The sequence below is a fragment of the Cryptomeria japonica genome, chromosome 11 (assembly GCF_030272615.1).
Source record: "Cryptomeria japonica chromosome 11, Sugi_1.0, whole genome shotgun sequence".
In the NCBI taxonomy this organism is placed as follows: Eukaryota; Viridiplantae; Streptophyta; class Pinopsida; order Cupressales; family Cupressaceae; genus Cryptomeria; species Cryptomeria japonica.
The window spans coordinates 127408799-127429904 of NC_081415.1; the positions used below are offsets into that span (position 1 = coordinate 127408799).

Here is a 21106-nt window from a genome sequence, read left to right on the forward strand (position 1 = left end):
TTGCATGGATTAAAAAGAAGATAGTGCCTGGAATTGAGCTAGTGGAGCTCCAATTGCCATCTTTGGACGGTCTACCTGTAGGTGTGGAGTCCACAATAGGTTTATCTGAGATAGGAAGAACAGACTTAGTGCCACTTGTCTTCCAAGCGATCGATCTTTGCGAACAGCCCTTTGGAGCGCTACTGAAAATGCTTTCCCTAGATTTTGTCATATTTGATGCGACGTTGCGCTGGACTCCTTAGGTTGCCGACAAAATGGGCATCCCCACCATAAATTTCATGGTAGTTGGCATGGCAGCTATGAGTTTCACAATAGGACAACACAGCCAACGACTGCCCAATATCCCAATGGCCAAGGATCTGATTGTACTGCTACCCAGATTCCCCTCATTGTTTGTCCACTTTCGAACCTTTGAAGCCCATAAGGAAAGTAAGGGCCTCACCTTCATGAACTGCCTTTCTATCTCTGTGGAGGAAAGTTGGGCAATGCTTAGCAATACTTGCCAAGAGTTGGAAGGAAAATTTGTGGACTATTTTGAAAGAAGCACCGGGCAGTTCATGTTTCCTATGGGGATTTCCATGCCCAGTCTACCACCTCGGCCTGATGTAGACCATTGGTTAGCCTGGTTAGACAAGCAAACTACTCATTTTGTTGTGTTTGCGTGCTTCGGCAGTAAATGCCCTCTCACCATCTAAGATCTCGTTGCTCTCTTGTTGGGGTTGGAGGAAAGTGAAATTCCATTCCTATGTGTTCTTTTCATCGATGCGGGGGCTGAGTTGCATAGAGTGTCTGAGGATTGCACCCCTAGCAGAGGACTCGTGGTTACAGAGTGGGCGCCTCAATTGCACATTTTAAACCATCCTTCCACTGGAGCTTTTCTTTCACATTATGGGTGGAATTCGGTGACAGAAGGCCTGAGGTTTGGAGTACCTATTGTTTCTCTTCCAATCCAGTTCAACCAGCCTTTAGTTGCTAGGCTAATGGCTGACGAATTGAAGATGGGAGTGGAGGTTAAAAGAAATGAGGAGGATGGTTCTTTCACTAAGGAGGATGTAGCTAAAGACGTCAAGTTGTGATGGTGGAGGAAGAAGGCAAACGGATTAAATCCAATGTCGAGGAAATTAGCAGGGTGTTGACTAGTAATGATTGCCAAGTCCGTCAAACAAACATCATCAACTTTGTCTCTGCAATCAAGGACAAAGCATCCAACAAACAAACTGTTTGATAAATATGTCTACGTTTATATCTATATCTATATTGTATGCTATCACAGTTGCTAGATTTACATGTTTTAGTTTCTTTTAGAGGGAAGAAAATATATGTTTCCCTTATTGTATTCTTTTTAGTCTTTTTAAAATGGTAGAATTATTTTGTTGGACTATTAAAGTTTACATTAATAAAGTCATCTTAAGGATTTGTAGTTTTTTGTAGTTTAATATTATTGTTATTAAATAATTTGTTATTTTGTTGTAGGTTGATTGTTCAGGAAGTTATAATGGACAGGCTTTATAAAAGTCATAATGTAATACATTTAAAATCAACTCTCAATAATATTATCATTATTTTATATTTAATACTATGCAAATATATATGCTTGTTGATTTTTCTAATATTGTTTCTCCAAATGAATTTTATACCACTCAATAGTTCCAATAACTATTATCAACAAAATTGTTAGAAGACTAACCTAATTTAATAAAATACATATTTGGTATATGTCTTTACATTTATTTAATATATTGTCATATGACATACTCTTTTGAAGACTACACTCATTTATTATAGGAGCCATATCATAGTTTGCCTTAATTTATTATTGTATGTCTTAGTAGAGATACTCATGTTTTCAATGTGAAATATTTGCTTATTTGGTTTGTCATGTATAAAAAAATGTTGATATGGGAAGGTTTAATTTTTAACCCTTTTTTTTTAATGAAAAATAGGTAGAACTAAGATTTGTTGTAATTTGTTGTTAGATTTTGTTTTGATTTTTCATTTACTAACTAATCAATTTGTGATTTGTATAAAATATGAGATAAATTCTATGTAATGGAACAATTGGAAACTTGAATATTAAGTTGTTTCTCAATTCTTTTGTTGTAATTTATAGGAGGAAACGTGTTCTACATTTTGGAATATGTAGCAAGCATTACTTTTGCATGGAGATGCCAAAAATATATGTCAAAATGCATCAAGTTAAATTTGTTCTTAAAATAATAAGAAAGATTGATCTTTTATTATTCTTTGGCATATACTTGTGCTTTATTCCAAAACCTTACTTTTAACACTAGTTTCTACATATACAAATACAAATTCTACTATTAGAACCTTGAAAATTGTTTAGAAATTTCAACTTTCAAATTAAAAATATATATGTTCTAATTCATATTTACATAATTCAAATATAAAATGAACTTGGGGCTTTAGATAATAGGGTAACATTCAAAATTTCATACCCTTGAAATTTAATTATGGTGTTCAGAAGAACATAATTAATTCATTGATTCTTTTGATAAACCTCTTGAAGACTCTTGGGCTTTGGAGGAGGGCTAAATTCTTCAACTATATTATAAGTTGCCTTATAAATTTCATTAGTTTCAAAGGCATCTTAGGATTTATCATTATCTATGTCCACTTGTATACTATGAGAGGATTTTTTCATATCCTCAAACCCTTCATTAAATTGAAAAGCCCTAGTTTGTAACACATTCTCCATAATAGGATCGTACAACCTATACCATTTTTAGTGTATAGGTAACCAAGTTCATGAGAACTCCTACATCAACCAAAAAATAACTACATTTTTTCTTTTAGTTCATTTCAATTCCATTGTGCTTTTGTTGTTTCCTATAGTTGCCTGGGAGAATTTCTAAACTCAAACTGTTTAGATTTTTTAAAGTTAAAAACATCAACAAATTTGGGAGGTTTCGTAACCTATGTTAGAATGTGACGAGGGTTTCACAACCTCATTTTATTTTGACACATTAAAAAAAAATAGAAGATGGCATAACCCATGTTGACTTCTAAAGAGGTTTCCACAACCTTGTTGACTTTTGACAGGTTGTCACAATCTTATTAGATCTTGATAGCACTTCTACAACCACTTGAATTTTTGACATAAATTGTTATGTGATTTTATTTTAACTTCTATAATTTGTATAAATTATAAATAAAATCATCTCTCCTTTATTTTAGAAATAAATTTTCTTGGAGAGTGGTGTTAGATTTCAATTATCGCTTCAAAATTAGTTATTGGCATACAACAAGGTTGTCAAAGCCTTATTAGTAACCAAACATCATTCAAAACCTCTTTATTGAAAAGCTTTCTAGATGGTAGGGTTAAGACTTCTACAATGCTTTGAAAATTATTATCAACCATCAACATGGTTGTCACAAATGTTTTGGCACACAAATTATTTTGATAACCTATAAAGAAAGGAAAAAATGATTCTTTTAATTGTGTCTTAAGTGGCATCATTGAAAAGGAAAAGATGAAAATTACTCACAAAAAAGGTTTTGTGTTTTGTGTTAGTTCTTAAACTTATGTTGAATTTTCACTATGTTGTCAAAACCCCATTCGAATGTTGCAAGTCTATTGTAGCCATTGTGTTAATCCAAGGAAGACTTCGTGGGTATTGACAAATGATAAAATAGAGTTCGTAAACATCCAAAGTTTTTTTCTACATGAATTTTGGAATGTTGGACTTTTTTCTTGGTTTCAAATCCATTGCTAGAAGTTTACAAGGTTTTGAGACCCTCTCAAACCTTTTACAAGTTCTGAAATAACTTTGAATTCCTAAAACCAAAATATATTTTAAGCTACGTCATGATGTTTTGATTAAAGGAATCAGTTATAACAACCAATTGTTCTTATATAATCTATTGTAAAGAATATATAAGGGAAGAGAAACATTTTCTTGAAAAAAATGTTAGATTAAGTATAAAGACTAAAAGAAGTAGTTAAGGGGATGTTTCTATGTTGATTGATAATTTTGTGTAATGCATATATAATTGTACTCCTCAATATATTTAAAAATTATTTATAGATTTGGATAAGTTGACAATTAATAACGTTGTATAATCTTTTGTTTGTTTAGTTGTTGGATTTGTTTGTTTGATAAGACCAACGTTTATAGTCTATCTCAGTTCTGTTTGATCATCATAGGCAACAAATATGTGCTTAACATTCCTCTCAACAAATTTATTTTCTATAATATCATTATGTATGTAATAAATTCTTCATATAGATATACTTTAAAATACTTAATATTTGTACGATGACTAGTCCATGCTTCTTGATGAGTTATTTTCTCCAAACAAGTTGTAGGAGATGTATTCAAAATATGAGATGAATTGTTGACAACCTCAATGCAAAGAAAAAAAGGAATATCCCTGGATTATAATATGAATAATTATCAAAAATTAGGATCTTACGATACTAATCATTATAAAAAATGATATAAATAAAATAAATTAAGAATCATACAAAAATAAAGTTAACACATTACACAAGATATACACCGAGAAAACTCTTTTGTGTGAATAATCCCAATAAAGAATCATTTTATGAAAATACTTACAAAATATAGTCTATAAAAAAATAGACTTGACCTTCTTAATGTTGGTTTTTTTCACACCTCATGAGATCCTTTTTTTTAATCATTTGACTTCTATGTAAGGGTTCGGGCCCTGTCCCACTTTATCTAATTAGAACAAAATACAATTGAACCTAGGGACACTTCTCCTTACTTACACATAGCCAATAGCACCTTTAACTCATAGTGATATATCTCACTATGTAACTTCAAATTCACATGCTCTCAAATGAGAGAGAAGTTTCATAAATATAGGAGGGAGGGTGGATTTACTAGTCACATCTTTTCAATATCCCTCAACTATAAATAAGTAATAATACTATAGTTATTAGATTATAATTATTTCAAGTAGGATATGTTTAATAAAGCATATAATATATAAGTTTTTAGGAGTGAAAAATGGGTTTCACTAGTTTATACATGCAAACTATGAATCAATCCCATTTATAACATACCACCATATTAAGGTGAATGAAATATTAGAAATCCCAACCTAAAACCTATAGGAAAGGGTTGGGAAAATATATTTAAATCTTCTTCACCTTATTTGACTTGAATTTGCTGAGATTAGATAAGATAGAATAAGAACTACAGCTAATGATGCAAAATTGAGACAAATCAACATGAACATAGAGTTTCAAAACATATGTACAAATACTAGGTACAAATTTGGAAATGGGAAGTACATAGGAACCGGTGTTTCAAATTCAAGCTCATAAATGTTAGACTATGGGGCTAGAGTACCTAGTCTTGAAGGTATAAGATTTAGATATCAAAAACAATTCTGAGACCAAAATATCACTCAAATTTTCCTCCTAAAATTTCATCTAGAAAGTGTCAAACATTGTTTGCCAATTGCTAATGTACAAGATTTTTTGGATCTCCAAAATATAGTTTAATTTTTCTTAGTCTAATATTTTTAAATCTACATTTCATCACTTCATAATTTTCACCCGCAAACACACAAAATAGGCAAAATGTTATTTGGTTGATAGGGCTTTTCCTATGTTAAACCATGGGTTTGGAATCAACCCTATGATGAAGGACATAGAAAAGTGTTGGATATAGAAATAAAATAATAAATTGGAATATTTTTTATAAGAGCAAAACATGTTTTATAGGGACTTGAAACTCAAACAAGAAAAACCTAGTCATAAGGACGAACCAAATGCAAAGCCACAGTGGACTAGTAGTAAAAAATAGAACAAAATAGGGTTCATCATGATAGTTCTGATACTTAATATAAGTACCGATCCAATAACCAACAAGATGAGACCGGGGGGGGGTGAATCATACAAACTTAATCTTCCATAAAAACATCAGATTCAACCTCGGTAACATATACTTCAGTAATATAACCAAAACTATTAAACATGCAAACTCAAAAGCATATAAACATCATAAACCTCATAACACCAGATTTAATGTGGAAACCCAAATAGGGAAAAACCACTATGGGATTTAAGACCCACTAAGAAATATACTCTTCTAGAGTATGATCGGTTAAAAGAAAATCCTGTTAAAGATTACAAACACACTGCTAGATGTGACCCGATTAAGGGATTTCCCTCAGATCTGTTAGGATCTTCACCTTGTTAGAAGTGACCTTGTTAAAGGATTTGAAACACTCAATCAGAATGTCACCTTGCTAGAGGGTTTTACAAATAAGACTGTTAGGTCCACTCGGTTAAGAGATTTTCTGTCACTTTCACTAAATAATAGTAATAAAAATCTATCTGCAACTTCACATCTAAAATTCTAAAGAAGATTCTTATTTGCTCAATACAATCTAGACATAGAACTAATCTTGTCCATCTGCTAGGCTTCTATACTCTGTTATTCAAACAGGTCTTCAAGCTTCTGTGCTCAGCAATCACTATGTAGCATCCTTGTCCATACACTTGCCCGCATGCATTGTTTATCAACAGTTTCCTATTTATAAACAATTAGGTAACTGCATAATCACCTTGATCACATTTCCCATGATCAATCATAGTCATTAGATCTTCGATCTTGTCCATGTTAAATGCATCTTTCATTCTGAAAATGTTTTACCCCACCTTGGAACTTGCATATATTTCTTGGAACTTGTGCTAGGGTATTGTGGTTCAATCTGCGCTGTAGATCTTCATTTCGACTTTCCATTGCCTCAGATTCTTAACAAACTTTATGCATAGCATACCAATCATTTAATCAGTTCTAGCTCATCAGCTTCCTTCATTAAATACCACATGTAAACATTTAATGCATTCTATTATAGCTCGGTTACAACTCGGTTTACAACTCGGTAAATACTAAACTTCACTCTGTAGACATTCCGCCTTCATTAATCGATACTGATAACCTTAGGGTTTACCGACTAGGTTCTTTGCTTGGTAACATAGTATAGTATTAACCTTACAATTTACAACATATGTATGATGTTAAAACAATCTAAACATCATGATCTCATCATTGTCTGACTCGATAATAGTTGCCCATTGAATACCTTATTCATCACCTTATTCATCATATTCTTTCTGTGTCTTTTACCAACATCTTTATACTCTTCAAATCATACTTCTCAAGATATGGCAACATCATACTGAATCAGGAAATCAATTTCTTGACATCAATGACAAAATAATAATATCAAGACAGTAAACATCCTTGATCAGTTATATGCATAATCATCAACAAACTTCTCAATATCCTTATTGAAATGCCAACAATCTTTCATTGTCTGTTATAATGCTATATTGCCAACAATCTCCCCCTTTGGCTTTGATGGTAAAACCAATTGATTTGACCTTAAAAGATTCAGATTGCTGTGATTCTGAAATGCTGAAATGCTCTCCCCCATACATTAGACTTCTCCTCTTCTCTTTAGTCTTCGTTCCAATCTGTAGTCTTCTCTCAATCTTCTCCTCTGATATTAGTCTTCTCCCCCTTTGACAACAATGCCAAAAAGTAAAGAACTAAAACATAATTTCTTTTTGTATGAAGTGATTTCCTCCTATTGTGTATCAATTCAATCTCGGTCAGAGCATTTTGTCTTCAATTCTTGTTCCTTGTAATATTTCCTGTACACCTTTAGAAAACATCATAAAGGGTGTAAATCAACATCAACTCCTAAAAGATATTCGATAGAGTCATCGGATTGATGCTTTCACCGAACTCAGTTAGTGAGTAGAAGATAGGGGTAGGACCCCTAACTTACTTTTGAGATATTCAAAAGTGTCCTTTGGTAGTGGCTTGGTGAAGATATCTATTATTTGTTCCTTTGTGCTAACATACTCCAACACCACTTTCTTCTCTTGAGATTCTTCTCTAAGATAATGATATTTGATAGAGATGTGCTTTGTCTTAGAGTGCATAATAGGATTCTTTGAAATATTAATGGCACTAGTATTGTCACAGAATATAGTTACTGGCTCGGTAACTTTCTCATTTATACCTTCCAACAGTTGTTTGATCCATGCAATGTTGGTACAATTCAATGCTGCAGCAACATATTCAACTTCTACTATTGACTGTGAAACACATCCTTGTTTCTTGCTAAGCCAACTCACTAGTCTTTCTTCTAAAAAGAAAGCTCCTCCACTTGTGCTTTTTTCTGTCATCAATGTTGCCTGCCCAATCAGCATGAGTATAAACTTTTAAATCAAAACCATTTCCTTTTTGATATACTAAGCCATAATCCTCTATCCCTTTTAAGTATCTAAAAATTCTTTTGATTGTAGTCATGTGTGTTTCCTAAAGATCTACAGAGAATCTTGCAACTATACCTACTGCATGTGCTATGTCTGGTTTGCTGTGAACAACATATTATAGCTTTCCAATCATGGATCAGTAAAGTGTCTCATCAACATATTGTCTAGGACATGCATTGGTTGTTCCATAAATGCTTCCTTGTTTATATATCTTTTGTTTTCTTTGCTTTAATTATAGAATGGTAAGATAATTATTTTTTCCTTAAATCCCTTTAATTATTTTAGAAATTGTACTTGCATTTTTTTGTAATGCTAGAATGATAAATTCTAATGACAATAATTGGATGAAAATTTAAATAATGATTTAAACAATAATTTATTGTTTAAATTTACAAAATCCAAATATTTAATTATGATTCAAATTATGATAAGAAATATATTGTGAGTTCTCTTATACAAGAGAGAAGGAATACTAGTCATGTGGGCTAACTTTGTTAACATGTAGTCGTTACATGTAATATTGTAATGCCTCCATTTTTTGTTTTAGAAATGTAAAATTGACACTTATCTATCTACAACTAAGGTTTGGAGGTGCAACTTATCATGCAATTCATCAAAATAACACATTTGATGTGAAGTGTCGTAAAAATGACTTTTAAAAAATATGACCCAAACTTAATCTAAAAAAATTCTAGTAGTTGCAGAAAAAATTATCATTTGTTCTTAGTAGACTATCATATTTTTATATAAAATATAACTTAAATACCACCTAAATGGAAATGATTTGAAATGAGCAGGGAGGGAGGCAAGGCAGGAGAAAGGGTTTTAGGGGATTCTAAGAGCAGAGAACATGATTTTGAGGACGATGATGGTGGCAATCCTTCCCTCTATTTGAGTGGAGGGGTTGTTGCAAATGAGGTTGGTGGTTCCAATGGCAAAGGTGATGTTAGTGAGGTGGTCCATCTACCTTTTCCAATGGTTGTTGTTTTTTTTGGTGGAGGTAGGGTTTTTGTTGGAGGCGATAGGGTTTCTTCTGGAGATAAGATTGAGAGAGATGTTGAAGGTGGAGAGGGTGATGGTAATTTCGATTCTACTTTTGGGTGTTTATCCCTATTCGTCTCCCTTCTTGGTCTCCCTTTGATGTAGCCACTAGTACATTTGGGCATAATTTTTGATGGCTATTTGTCGGAAGTCCGATGACACCACATTGGACATTCGACAAATTTAACCATCAAAAACTCATCGTCAGTCTCCTGATGATGCCATTGGCGTCGGACGTCCGATGACGCTGTGAACTCTTCCGACAACGGCTATATTTTCTCTCCCGGCCAAAAATTTCAGCGGATTACCATCATAATTTCGACGGATACTTTGTTTGCTCCTCGACAACTGTCCGACATGGAAGTGATACTGGATATACAACATCCTTGTCAAATGTTTCTTTAGTCATCATCAGAATTCTGACAGTGTCAGATGATGTGGGTCAGACGGCTTTGCCATCGGTGCATGAAAGCATTGAACGAGTTCTACTTTTAAAAATTGCATAAAACATTTATTATTTATTCGATTCAGTATTATTTGCAAAAAAGGATTATCAATGATGTTTCCTTTCTCCAAGAATTGTCTAGGATCTTTCTGTTAGATAATATGTAACATCTAATGACTAAATCTTTTCTTTACAAATGCTTATTCTATTTAATTATCATCTAACCATGAATTAAAATTTATATCTGTACAAAAGTAGAACATACAAGTTGAAGACTCATGTGCAAGTAAATTTTGTAAAAGAAAGCAAGTAGACATTATTTTGAATGACATGGAAACAAGCTCATCAACTGCCTAGAAGAGACCAATTGGAGAAAAGAAGAGGAAAGTGTTAAAGGGTGACAAATACATAGAGAGTATGGAATACAAACAAACAATGTCTGGAGTGTGGTGTGATGTCTCTAATTTATGTCTAGAGGGACTAACTGGTTTTGGAGTTCCTGCGAAACCTATTGGGCCATGCTTGGAGGAAATCAATGTGTTTATGCAAGGAGCACCTTTTTTCTATTATGAGAATGATGCTTTTGCACCAAAGGATATTTGGAAGGCAATATCTAAAAATTTCTATAGTGTGGAACCAGAGTTGGCGGACTCGAAGTAATTTTCAGCTTTCAGAAGACCAAGAGGTTATGTACACAATCTCCCAATAGAAGGGCGATTTCAAGCATTACCTCTCCCCCCCATGACTATTCAAGAAGCACTTCCTCAGAGAAAGGACTATTGGCCTCCATGGGATCAAAGAAAAAAATTGAAGCATAGACTCTAGACGATGTGGTGGTGTCCTTCGTGAAGAACTCTACGCTATAATTAAAAATTTATGAGGGAAACTGCAAGATAGTGAATAGAAATACATTCTTGAAAAGTGGGAAGAATGGATCTTGGTTTGGGTGGGGCCAGGTCAGGTGGCTCCTCTAGAGGTTGATGAGATAGAAATTATATTAGGATTTGAAAAAGATCACACTCGTGGAACTTCGTGTGCAATTGATCGATTGCGTTGTTTGGGTAATGCATTCCAAATAGATATAGTTGCATACTATTTATCTATCTTCATTAAAGCCTTTTGTCCTAATGGCATTAAATTAAAGTTCTTTCTCTATTTTTTGGTGATCTCTGGAGAAGAGGTTGCTTTGCATCAACTTAGGATACATTTAACTTGTGTTGTATCTACGGAATTATTTATTTTAGGTCGATGCAATGCAACCTCTTCTCCACCAATACTAGATAGAAGAGAAAGTTCTTTAATTTAATTCCATCAAGATAAAAGGCTTTAATCAAGACATATAAATGGTATGCAATTGTATCTATTTGGAATGCATTACCGAAACAACGCAATCAATCCGTCGCACATGAAGTTCCACGAGTGTGATCTTTTTCAAATCCTAATATTATTTCTATCTCATCAACCTCTAGAGGATCCACCTAACCTGGCCCCACCCAAACCAAGTTCCATTCTTTGCACATTTCAAGAATGTATTTATGTTCACTATCTTGCAGTTTCCCTCATGAATTTTCAATTATAGTGCAGAGTTCTTCACGAAGGACACCACCACATCGTCTAGAGTCTATACTTCAATTTTTTCTTTGATCCCATGGAGGCCAATAGTCCTTCTTCTGAGAAAGTGCTTCTTGAATAGTCATGGGGGGAGAGGTAATGCTTGAAATCACCCTTCTATTGGGAGATTGTGTACATAACCTCTTGGTCTTCTGAAAGCTAAAAATTACTTTGAGTCTGCTAACTCTGGTTCCACACTATAGAAATTTTTAGATATTGCCCCTTTCAAATACCCTTCGGTGCAAAAGCATCATTCTCACAATAGAAAAAATGGTACTCCTTGCATGAACACATTGATTTCATCCAAGCATAGCCCAATAGGTTTCGCAGGAACTCCAAAACCAGTCAGTCCCTCCGGACACAAATTAGAGACGTCACATCACACACTCCAGACATTGTTTGTTTGTATTCCATACTCTCTATGTATTTATCACCCTTTAACACTTTCCTCTTCTTTTCTCCAATTGCTCTCTTCTAGGCAGCTGATGAGCTTGTTTCCATGTCATTCAAGATAATGCCTGCTTGCTTTCTTTTACAAAATTTACTTGCACATGAGTCTTCAGCTTGTATGTTCTTCTTCCATACAGATATAAATTTTAATTCATGCTTAGATGATAATTAAATAAAATAAGCATTTGTAAAGAAAAGATTTAGTCATTAGATGTTACATATTATCTGACGGAAAGATCCTAGATCCAATTCTTGGAGAAAGGAAACATCATTGATAAAGTTTTTTTCAAATAACACTAAATCAAATAAATTAAAAATGTTTCATGTAATTTTTAAGAGTAGAACTCATGCAATGCTTTCATGCACTGATGACAAAACCGTCTGACCCACACCATTATCCATAATAGAACAAATCAATATAATAGGCTATTATAAAGAATATATACAAAAATATGAAAGAACATTAAATTACCATTACAAACCCATAAACAATTAAATAGTGAAAATAGATATAAATTTGTAAATGTCTCTCTACAAACACCACAACCATAACCAAAACAAAAAAAATTCTTACGTGCAAAAACTAAATAGCTGATGAGTTGCAAGTCTACAACATCTCTCAGATGATCGAACCGTTTCTTAATTTTTTTCTTTTGATTAGTCAATGGATTTAGTTGCATGTACAAGTTTTCTATTTGAAGCCCTCTATTTCCCTATATTTGAGACAATAAAATTCTTGTGAGTAGAATGGTGAAGTTTATAACCCAAACAAATCATATGCAAGGGAGGCAATCACTTAAGGTCCATCTGATCTTGATACATTGATGCACAGTTTAGCATTTCACATCCTAAATTGACAAGACTCGTCATTGGAACCCAAAATATGACCCCTCATTTCTTGCCTCATGTGTGAGAAAAAAATCAAACACTTTATGTATGATTAGGTATAAAAGGAAGCCTACCCTGTCATTTGAAGGGGTCTACCCTACAATTCAAGTGATCTCTTAATTATAAAATCAATTAAATTCCAAGTGAACAAGCAATCAAACATTCATTAAGCATTGAAGGACAATTCAAGTTAAAGCACAACATTCATGATCAACAGTCTGCATGACATCCTAAAACCTTGTGTGAGGATTCAAGAAAGATTCATCAAGGTATCATGTTCAATTTTAAGCATTTTTAGATTAGATCTAAAGGGATCATTTTAAAGAGGGAGGAAGAGATATTTTCCTAAAGATGTCTACCTCCAAAAATAGAGGAGATATTTAATATAGATATGACCTTTTAAATTAAGAAATGGACAGGAGATTAAGAGTACAAGCCTTCCATATTGCACACTTCAAGGTATATTCAAACCTATTTGACCTAGGAAAGCCCCCACCAACAAACCTATTTTCGTCATTTTGTGTGTAGGAAATTGATTCAAGAGTTAGGTGTGAATAATTTGGCAAAGTAAATGATGACAATCAAACTCAAATTTTATCTGTCTTGAAAGCCTTTTATCCTAATGGCATTAAATTAAAGTTATTTCTCTATTTTTCTGGTGATCTCTGGAGAAGAGGTTGCTTTGCATTGGCCTGGGATACATTTAACTTGTGTTGTATCTCCAGATATATGTATAATAGGTCGATGCAATGCAACCTCTACTCCACCAATACCAAATAGAAGAGAAAGTACTTTAATTTAATGCCATCAGGATAAAATGGTTTCAAGACATATAATAGGTATAAAAGGAAGCCTACCCTATCATTTGAAGGGGTCTACCTACAATTCAAGTGATTTCTTCATTATAAAATCAATTCAATTCCAAGTGAACAAACAATCAAGAATTCATCAAGCATTGAAGGAGAATTCAAGGAGCAACAGTAGCAAATCCATGTTAACGAGGGGCACATTTTATGGTTGAAAGTGTTTATACATTTCAAATGAAAGGTGAATCCATCATCATTTGGATGGTATAGTGTTTGGAAGAGGGGTATATGAGAAACCCTACTTTTAAGGGTTTGTGAGGGATTTTGCATTTAAGAAGGTTAAACCTTGTAAATAATTGCATTTTTCTTAGTTTTTGATCATATTGTATGACTTTTGAGAGTCTAGGAGTTAGGGAGTTAGAACAATATATATTTCCTTTGTAAAATTATCATTTTTGGAGTCCAAAAATAGTGCATAGTTACAGGACAGCATATACTTTCCAAAACAACCATATGCAATCTTCTGGTATGTTGAAGAGAAGAGAAATGGGTGTCTGAATATCCAATTTTTTTTAATTTTTTTGGGAAAGTTGAGAGAAAACAATTCATTTTCCTTGCTGGTGGACTAATTGGGCAACTACACCTAGAAGGCTAAAAAGAGGGCTTTGTACTTAAAAAAGTTCTTGGAACCACAAAAACAATTAAACAAGCTTATTTTGAGGTAGTAAAAACATTCCATACCTTTGGAATCATTTGAAAAAGTGCTGGTTTGCATTTGACCTATTTGAGCCATTTGGGTGCTCGTAGGCCTAGGGGTTGGACCTTGTATTTCCCTTATAAATATTAAAGGTTCATTTATCACACCCTTCCTCTGCATCACAAGTTAAAGCACAACATTCATGATCAAAAATGTACATGACATCCTAAAACCTTGTGTGAGGATTCAAGAAAGATTCATCAAGGTATCATGTTCAATTTTAAGCATTTTTAGATTAGATCTATCTTTTCCCTCAAAAGGAAAACATTATACTTCAAGGTTAATTCACAACCTGAGGTTTGACCTAGGAAATCCCCCATCAACAAACCTAGTATTTGTCATTTTGTGTGTAGGAAATTGATTCAGGAGTTACATGTGAAGAATTTGGCAAAGTAAATGATGACAATCAAACTCAAATTTTGATGGCATGAAAAGCATAAGAGTAGGCCATTTCACACCTCCTAGTCCCAAGAATTTTTTACAACCTTTTGATAGTATATTTTGTGTACCATCCTAATCCAAAAATCATTCATTTTGTCTACATCTGATAGTCATTGCTAAAATCAGTTTAAAGTGTATTCATTTAGGGACCTTTCATAAAATATTCTCAACTTACACATCATAAAAGGATCTTAAAATATTCATTGTTTATAATGATAAGAATTTGGTTGTTCCATACACCTTCCTTTACTATTTTAAAAATATCATCGACCAAAATATTGTGCAGCAGTAGTATGGAGTGCATTTCATCATACCACTTTCTTTTCAAAGGTGACTGATCGATTGCGTTGTTTGGGTAATACATTCCAAATAGATACAGTTGCATACCATTTATCTTTCTTGAAAGCCTTTTATCCTGATGGCATTAAATTAAAATTCTTTCACTATTTTCTGGTGATCTCTGGAGTAGAGGTTGCTTTGTATCGAACTGGGATACATTTAACTTGTGTTGTATCTGCGGAAACATGTATCCTAGGTCAATGCAATGCAACCTCTACTCCACCAATACCAGATAGAAGAGAAAGTACTTTAATTTAATGTCATCAGGATAAAATGGTTTCAAGACATATATTAGGAATAAAAGGAGCCTACCCTATCATTTGAAGGGCTCTACCTACAATTCAAGTGATCTCTTAATTGCAAAAGAAAGGAAGAGATAGTTGTAAAAGAGATATTATGGAAACATTACATAATTTAAATGAAGGCAACCAAAAGAATGCAGAGAGATCAAAAAAATCTACAGAGCAACTATTTTACATACCTCAAATATAAAATTGTAGGGTGGAACAATAAAAAATGGCAAATCAAGGAAAGAATGAAAGATCCACATGAAATTCTTATACAACGCAGTCCACTTGAAGGATTTTCATTCAACACAAGATATTATGATGGTGGTGAAACTACAAAAAGTTTTGATCATATTTTTATTGAGCATGAAAGTAACCACCTTGAGCTCATGAATGATAGGCATTGAGTTGAGGCTCGATCAGTGGAAGGAGACATTTTGTGTATATGAAGTGGTTTCAATTAGCCATTTTGTGTATAAGTAGAGAGGAGAGGTCAATGCCTTTGTTTATTTGCCTACAAAACAATGAAAGAGGTCCTAATCAAGGAAAACACACATCCAAGCAAGAAGAGAATTTGGATTCAGGACAATTCTATGCAAGAAAGGATATCAAGTTATAAAAGATAAAAATCAACAAAGGTAAAGTGGATCCTTAAAAAAGAGGAACAATTGACAACTAGTATTCTTGCTCCACAATGTAGAGACAAGAAGAACTAGATATTGTGTTGCCTCCCAAGTATGATTGCACATGAAATCATAGTACCATGAATGACAATGAGCCCCTAATAGGTAATTAAGCTACCAATGTCACATAGCAAGATAAAAACATAATAGGTTATAAATGTCATTTCGAAGGGATATGATGAGTGTATAACTCACTGTCACCTATTATTTAAATGTTACTATAACTACAATAAGTTGTTGAATTTTAATCTCCAAATCATGACATTCATTAGTGGAATAGTTGATGATGCTTGAAAAAAGGATTGTCCTAATTTTGTTTATGGTTTTTTCTTCAATTTTTCAAGGGGAGAGTAATAAAGTTGGCTTTAAGAAACTCATAAAAAATTATCTCTTGTTGTGATACTAAAAGTTGTTGGAAAAGTCATAGATATATTAGACAATGGGGGAGGGGATGTCAACAAAGGAGGAGGATAGAAACCTAAATCGATGTATATCACTTAACAAACCACGTGATACTTAATCAACGTGTCTATCATACACAAGACAACCAATACTAATCGATATGTATTAGTTAAACCTGATAACAGCCAATGTTCACAGTTAATATATTGACCGATATTAATCAGAGTGCATTAGTTAAGCCTGATAACAATCGGTGTTCATAATTAATATGTTAACCGATATTAATTAGAGTGCATTGGTTTTAATGTAAACCAATAGCAATTGGTATTCTATGCTATGAGATTTACAACCGATGATTATCGGTAGTTAAGCATTGATCGAACTTTGCAAGTATGGTTGAATATATACAAATTTAAGAACGATCATCAAATGAAGGAACAATAGCTTGAAGTCTTCATCATACTTTATTGATAGGATAGATGATTTAATGAGAGACTTCATTTATCTCTCATTCAATCATTTATCTTACCAAGGCTATCATGCATTAACAGGATAGAGGGACCTTATATCAAATTAAGGAAGGCATGAAGTGATATATGTATTAGTGTAATTATTATACTTTTTGAATATTTATCTTTAGTATCACCTAATAGTCAACCTTCACACAATGGATGAGGAGAAAGTTCACACAAGAGAGAGAGAGACATCGCCAAATGTTGGAGAGAAGATTACATGTGTTGATAGCCTTAAGAATAATTTGCCTTGTATGTTATTGATTCATTATGCCATGCAAATGATTTGCTTATATACTCGACTTGTGGTGTAAAGTCTCAAGTCAGCCTACCTTGTTAATCTAATAATAATATTATGTATATCATCCAAATAGGTCTTGCCATATTAAGACGTTATTGCTTGATTGCCTTTATCACACACTACATGAGTTTGGCCCTAGCCCAATTACATAATTGCTCAAAATAAATATTGGACCTACCCTATCTACAAGTTACATTCAATATAGGACCAAAAGTTGCATCACCCAATTAGGGTCAGACCAAATTACAAGTTACATTTATAGGGCCTATCCTATCCACAAGTTAAATTATACATAGGTCTTGCCCAAGCAAGACATAATTACAAGTTACATGTATTTGGGCTCAGCTCTAAGTTCGATTTACATAATAGATAATACATGTGTATTTTAATTGTCATTGACAACATTAAAATACAATAGATAGGTATTCGAGCTAGCTACTATTTCAACACATTCTAACACATGTATCTATTTCTATGCAATAATTAGTAGTAGCTACATAGACTAGCATGGTACATAAGTTCTTTTCTAATAGTGCCCTTCATATGCAATACTTTCAAGATTATTTAGTTGTATCTAACTTCTTAGGTTATGCAAATGGAGATTAGATTAGGTTGTGTATCTACTTTCTTGCTCTATAATTCTCCTTGTGTTTAATAAATTTTTATCCCTTTGGTGAAAAAAAGGAAGTTGATGATAAATATCTATGTTATTTATTAGTTGATTCCCATGCCAAAACTTATCACACAAGCTGAAATATGATAATTTTGGTTAAAAAATATCATATAGAAGAATAATGAGTTATGTCTTAAGTTTCATTGCATGGTGTAATGTGACATTGGATAAATTCGCTACTGTTAATCATGAAAGATGATGGACTAATCATGGATGGTGCTGAGATTGTTATGACAAACCCAATGGAGCCGTGGTTTACTCACAAGGTTGAACAATATGAAATTTCAAGCAGCTTCCTGGGTTCCATAATAATTGCAGCTGTGGTCTAATTCACTCAAATGTCATGAAAACAAAAATGGTTAAGATCAGAAAAAACCTCTCCCCTATGGGTCCGCTCCGAGGCCTGGATGATCGCCCAGAAAAAAAATGGTCGTGGTATTATGTACGCAAACACAACCTCGATCGATACAGTTGCTGGGGTTTGTCACTGTATGTATAGATAGTCAACCACACCACGACCACGAAGTGGGGTCCTTCAATCTTTGTTCGAGTTCCTTCCATGGCCGAGTGAAAGATTATGCTTCAAAGATCCCACACTTTGTTCTAGTTCCAGTAAAATTCCACCATAAGAACAAAAACCAGTTAAACGCTTGAGCAGTGGTTCCCACCTAAACAACTATGACTAGGAACAGGCAATGAGTAGTGGCCGAGGCAAGGCTAGGGGATTCTAGCAAACAGAGGTGGAACTGTGGGTGGGAATACGTTACTGGGGTGGCAACGAGAGAATGGGAAGAAGCCGCCAAAATGATTTGAAATGTCTTGGTTTTTTTTTTTTTAAAGTAATGCCCGTTGTCATCAGAATTTTAATGAATGCGAGCACTCTTTGTGAAAAAACACAAATGTCATTGCCAATTCCTTCTCTGCCACAAACATATATTGAATTATCATCGGAATTCCAACGAATGCAGGCAATTTTTAAAAAAAAATCAAATTTGTTCACAATATACCTTCTCCTTTGGAAACCATCATCAGAATTTTAGGCCAAATGTATTAGTGAGATTAGGGGTTTCTTGTTCGAACTTGTTCCTATTTGGTGTCGCATGTCCTTTGTGGTGGATACTAAGGCTTTGTTGTTAGGTAGAGACAACTCTGGAGCTAGGTTGCATATGGTTTGGCTTCTACTTTAGCTGAATCATTTCTCTTCTCCCCCTATTGAGGTGGGGGTTGACTCATTGGAGGTGGAGATGGTTTTCTCCTATGAGGGTCCTATTTCTTTTCTGTGGATCCTTTGCACTTTCCTTTCTTATTCCTTGGTGAGGGTTTTTTCTTCTCCTCTTGCTTGTTCTCATGGATCTCTTCTTGAAGTGGTTTTCTCTCATATAGAGGTGGAGACACTACATAGGTTCTGGGTTAGGAGTGGGTTGTTTGGGTAGTTGGTCTGATCTCCTTCTTGTCCTATTGAGGTGGCTCTCTCTCCTATTTAACTAGAGAGATGTTGTGAGGGAGTTTTGAGACTACTGTTGATTGTGTTGCTAGTTGAGGGAGCTTATCAAAAACCTCATGGAATTATTTGTAGAAGGTTTTGGGTCAAAACCCTATTTCCCAGAATGTGCCTTCAAGATGAGTTGTTTTTGTTTGGGCCTTGACTGGTTGTGGGAGCTTTGTAAAACCCATTCTCACAGGTTGTGGGAGCTTTGTAAAACCCACTCTCAAGGTTGAGGGATCTTGAAAAAACCCTATGTTTTTTGTTCTTCTCAGGCACAGGCTAGATGCTAGTAGTTTTCAAGGGTCTAGTTTGGCCAGTGATTTTTTTTTATTAGGTTAAGGCTTTGTTGTTTTTTGTGGCATAGAGAATCTGATATAGGTTATGGGAGCCTGGGAAAACCCTTCTTGTTGGTTGAGGGTGCCTAATAAAACCCTCGTTCTCTCTTTTTTGAGGTCTATTATTTGCTAACTTAGTACCTTTGCTTTGGCTAGCCTTGTTTGTAATATTTTACACTTGATGTTTGGCTTGTCTTTGGTTGGTTGTGGCTGCTCTGATTTTTTATTTATGTTTCTTGTAGCCTTTGGGTTTTGGGATTTGGATGCCCATAAGTCTAGAAGGTTTTAGGTCCTTTCTAAAACTTGTTGCTTGTTGCTAGGTAGTTTAGTCCATTATTCGATTGCAGTTCTCTGACTGTAAAGGTTTTGGGGCCCTTTCAAAACCTGTGTTATCCTAATCAAAAACATAAATACCACATAAATGGACCAAATATCTATAAGTAACCATAAATATTTGTTATTTGTAACTTTTATATCTAAAACAAATAGACCAATAGTTGAACACAAAAGTCTAAAGTCTATTTGTTGTTATTAAAGCAACACATTATTATATAAAATATATATTATATCCAACACAAAATGACCAATAGTTGAAAACTTAAAACCTTTCGACAATCCTTCACATTCAATGGAAAAGTACAAGATATCTATTGTGCTCACCTTTTATATTTCACTTGCTAATGAATGCATTTATGTTTTTTTATATAACATTCCTAAGTTCTCATGTATTAAGTAAAAGTCGATTTTGATCAACATTTAGTTATTTCTTAATTTATATATAGATAATTTATTTACAATATATGATATAAATATGTGGCAAGAATGAATATCATTAGCACATGTAGATATACAAGAAGGAATGCCCATTTTGGCGGCAATGGGAGAAACCCAGTACTGTGTCATATCGTGGACTACTAAATCTGGTGAAATCCGTTCCAAAAGGGCTTCGAATGGCTATTCCCACTCGTCCATGGCTTTGAGAAGTAGGCCAAATGTTCCTCCACGCTTCAAATCTGCAGTTGACTCAACGCCTTCCGGGAGTCCATCTATGGAGGGTAGCGGAAGCTCCAGCAGATCGATTTTAGGGATGGGCTGTAATTGCTGCCTAATCCATCTGATATTGAGGGGAGCAGAGAGGAAGGAAATCTTGAGACCGTTAGCAACCAATTTTTTGGCCAGCTCTAAGAAGGCTCTGATGTGGCTTTTTGAAAGCCAAGGAACCATCATAACATGGAGCTGCCGCATCTCTGCTTCCATGCTACCGAAATCAGATTGCAAGCTTTCCTTGTAGCTAGACAGTCTGATTGCTCGTTTAAATTGTAAATTATCAGGCATGATTATCGATTAGATGAAGAACGACGA

At 34.0% G+C, this 21106-nt stretch overlaps 1 protein-coding gene across 1 annotated transcript; it reads left to right on the forward strand.

Annotated features, from left to right (window-relative positions):
• The first annotated feature begins 254 nt into the window (after positions 1-254).
• LOC131041060 (UDP-glycosyltransferase 91B1-like) lies at positions 255-1076 on the forward strand. The gene is made up of 2 exons (XM_059214443.1): positions 255-625; positions 731-1076. The coding sequence occupies exons 1-2, from the start codon at positions 255-257 to the stop codon at positions 1074-1076; spliced, it is 717 nt and encodes a 238-aa protein (XP_059070426.1).
• Positions 1077-21106: the final 20030 nt, after the last annotated feature.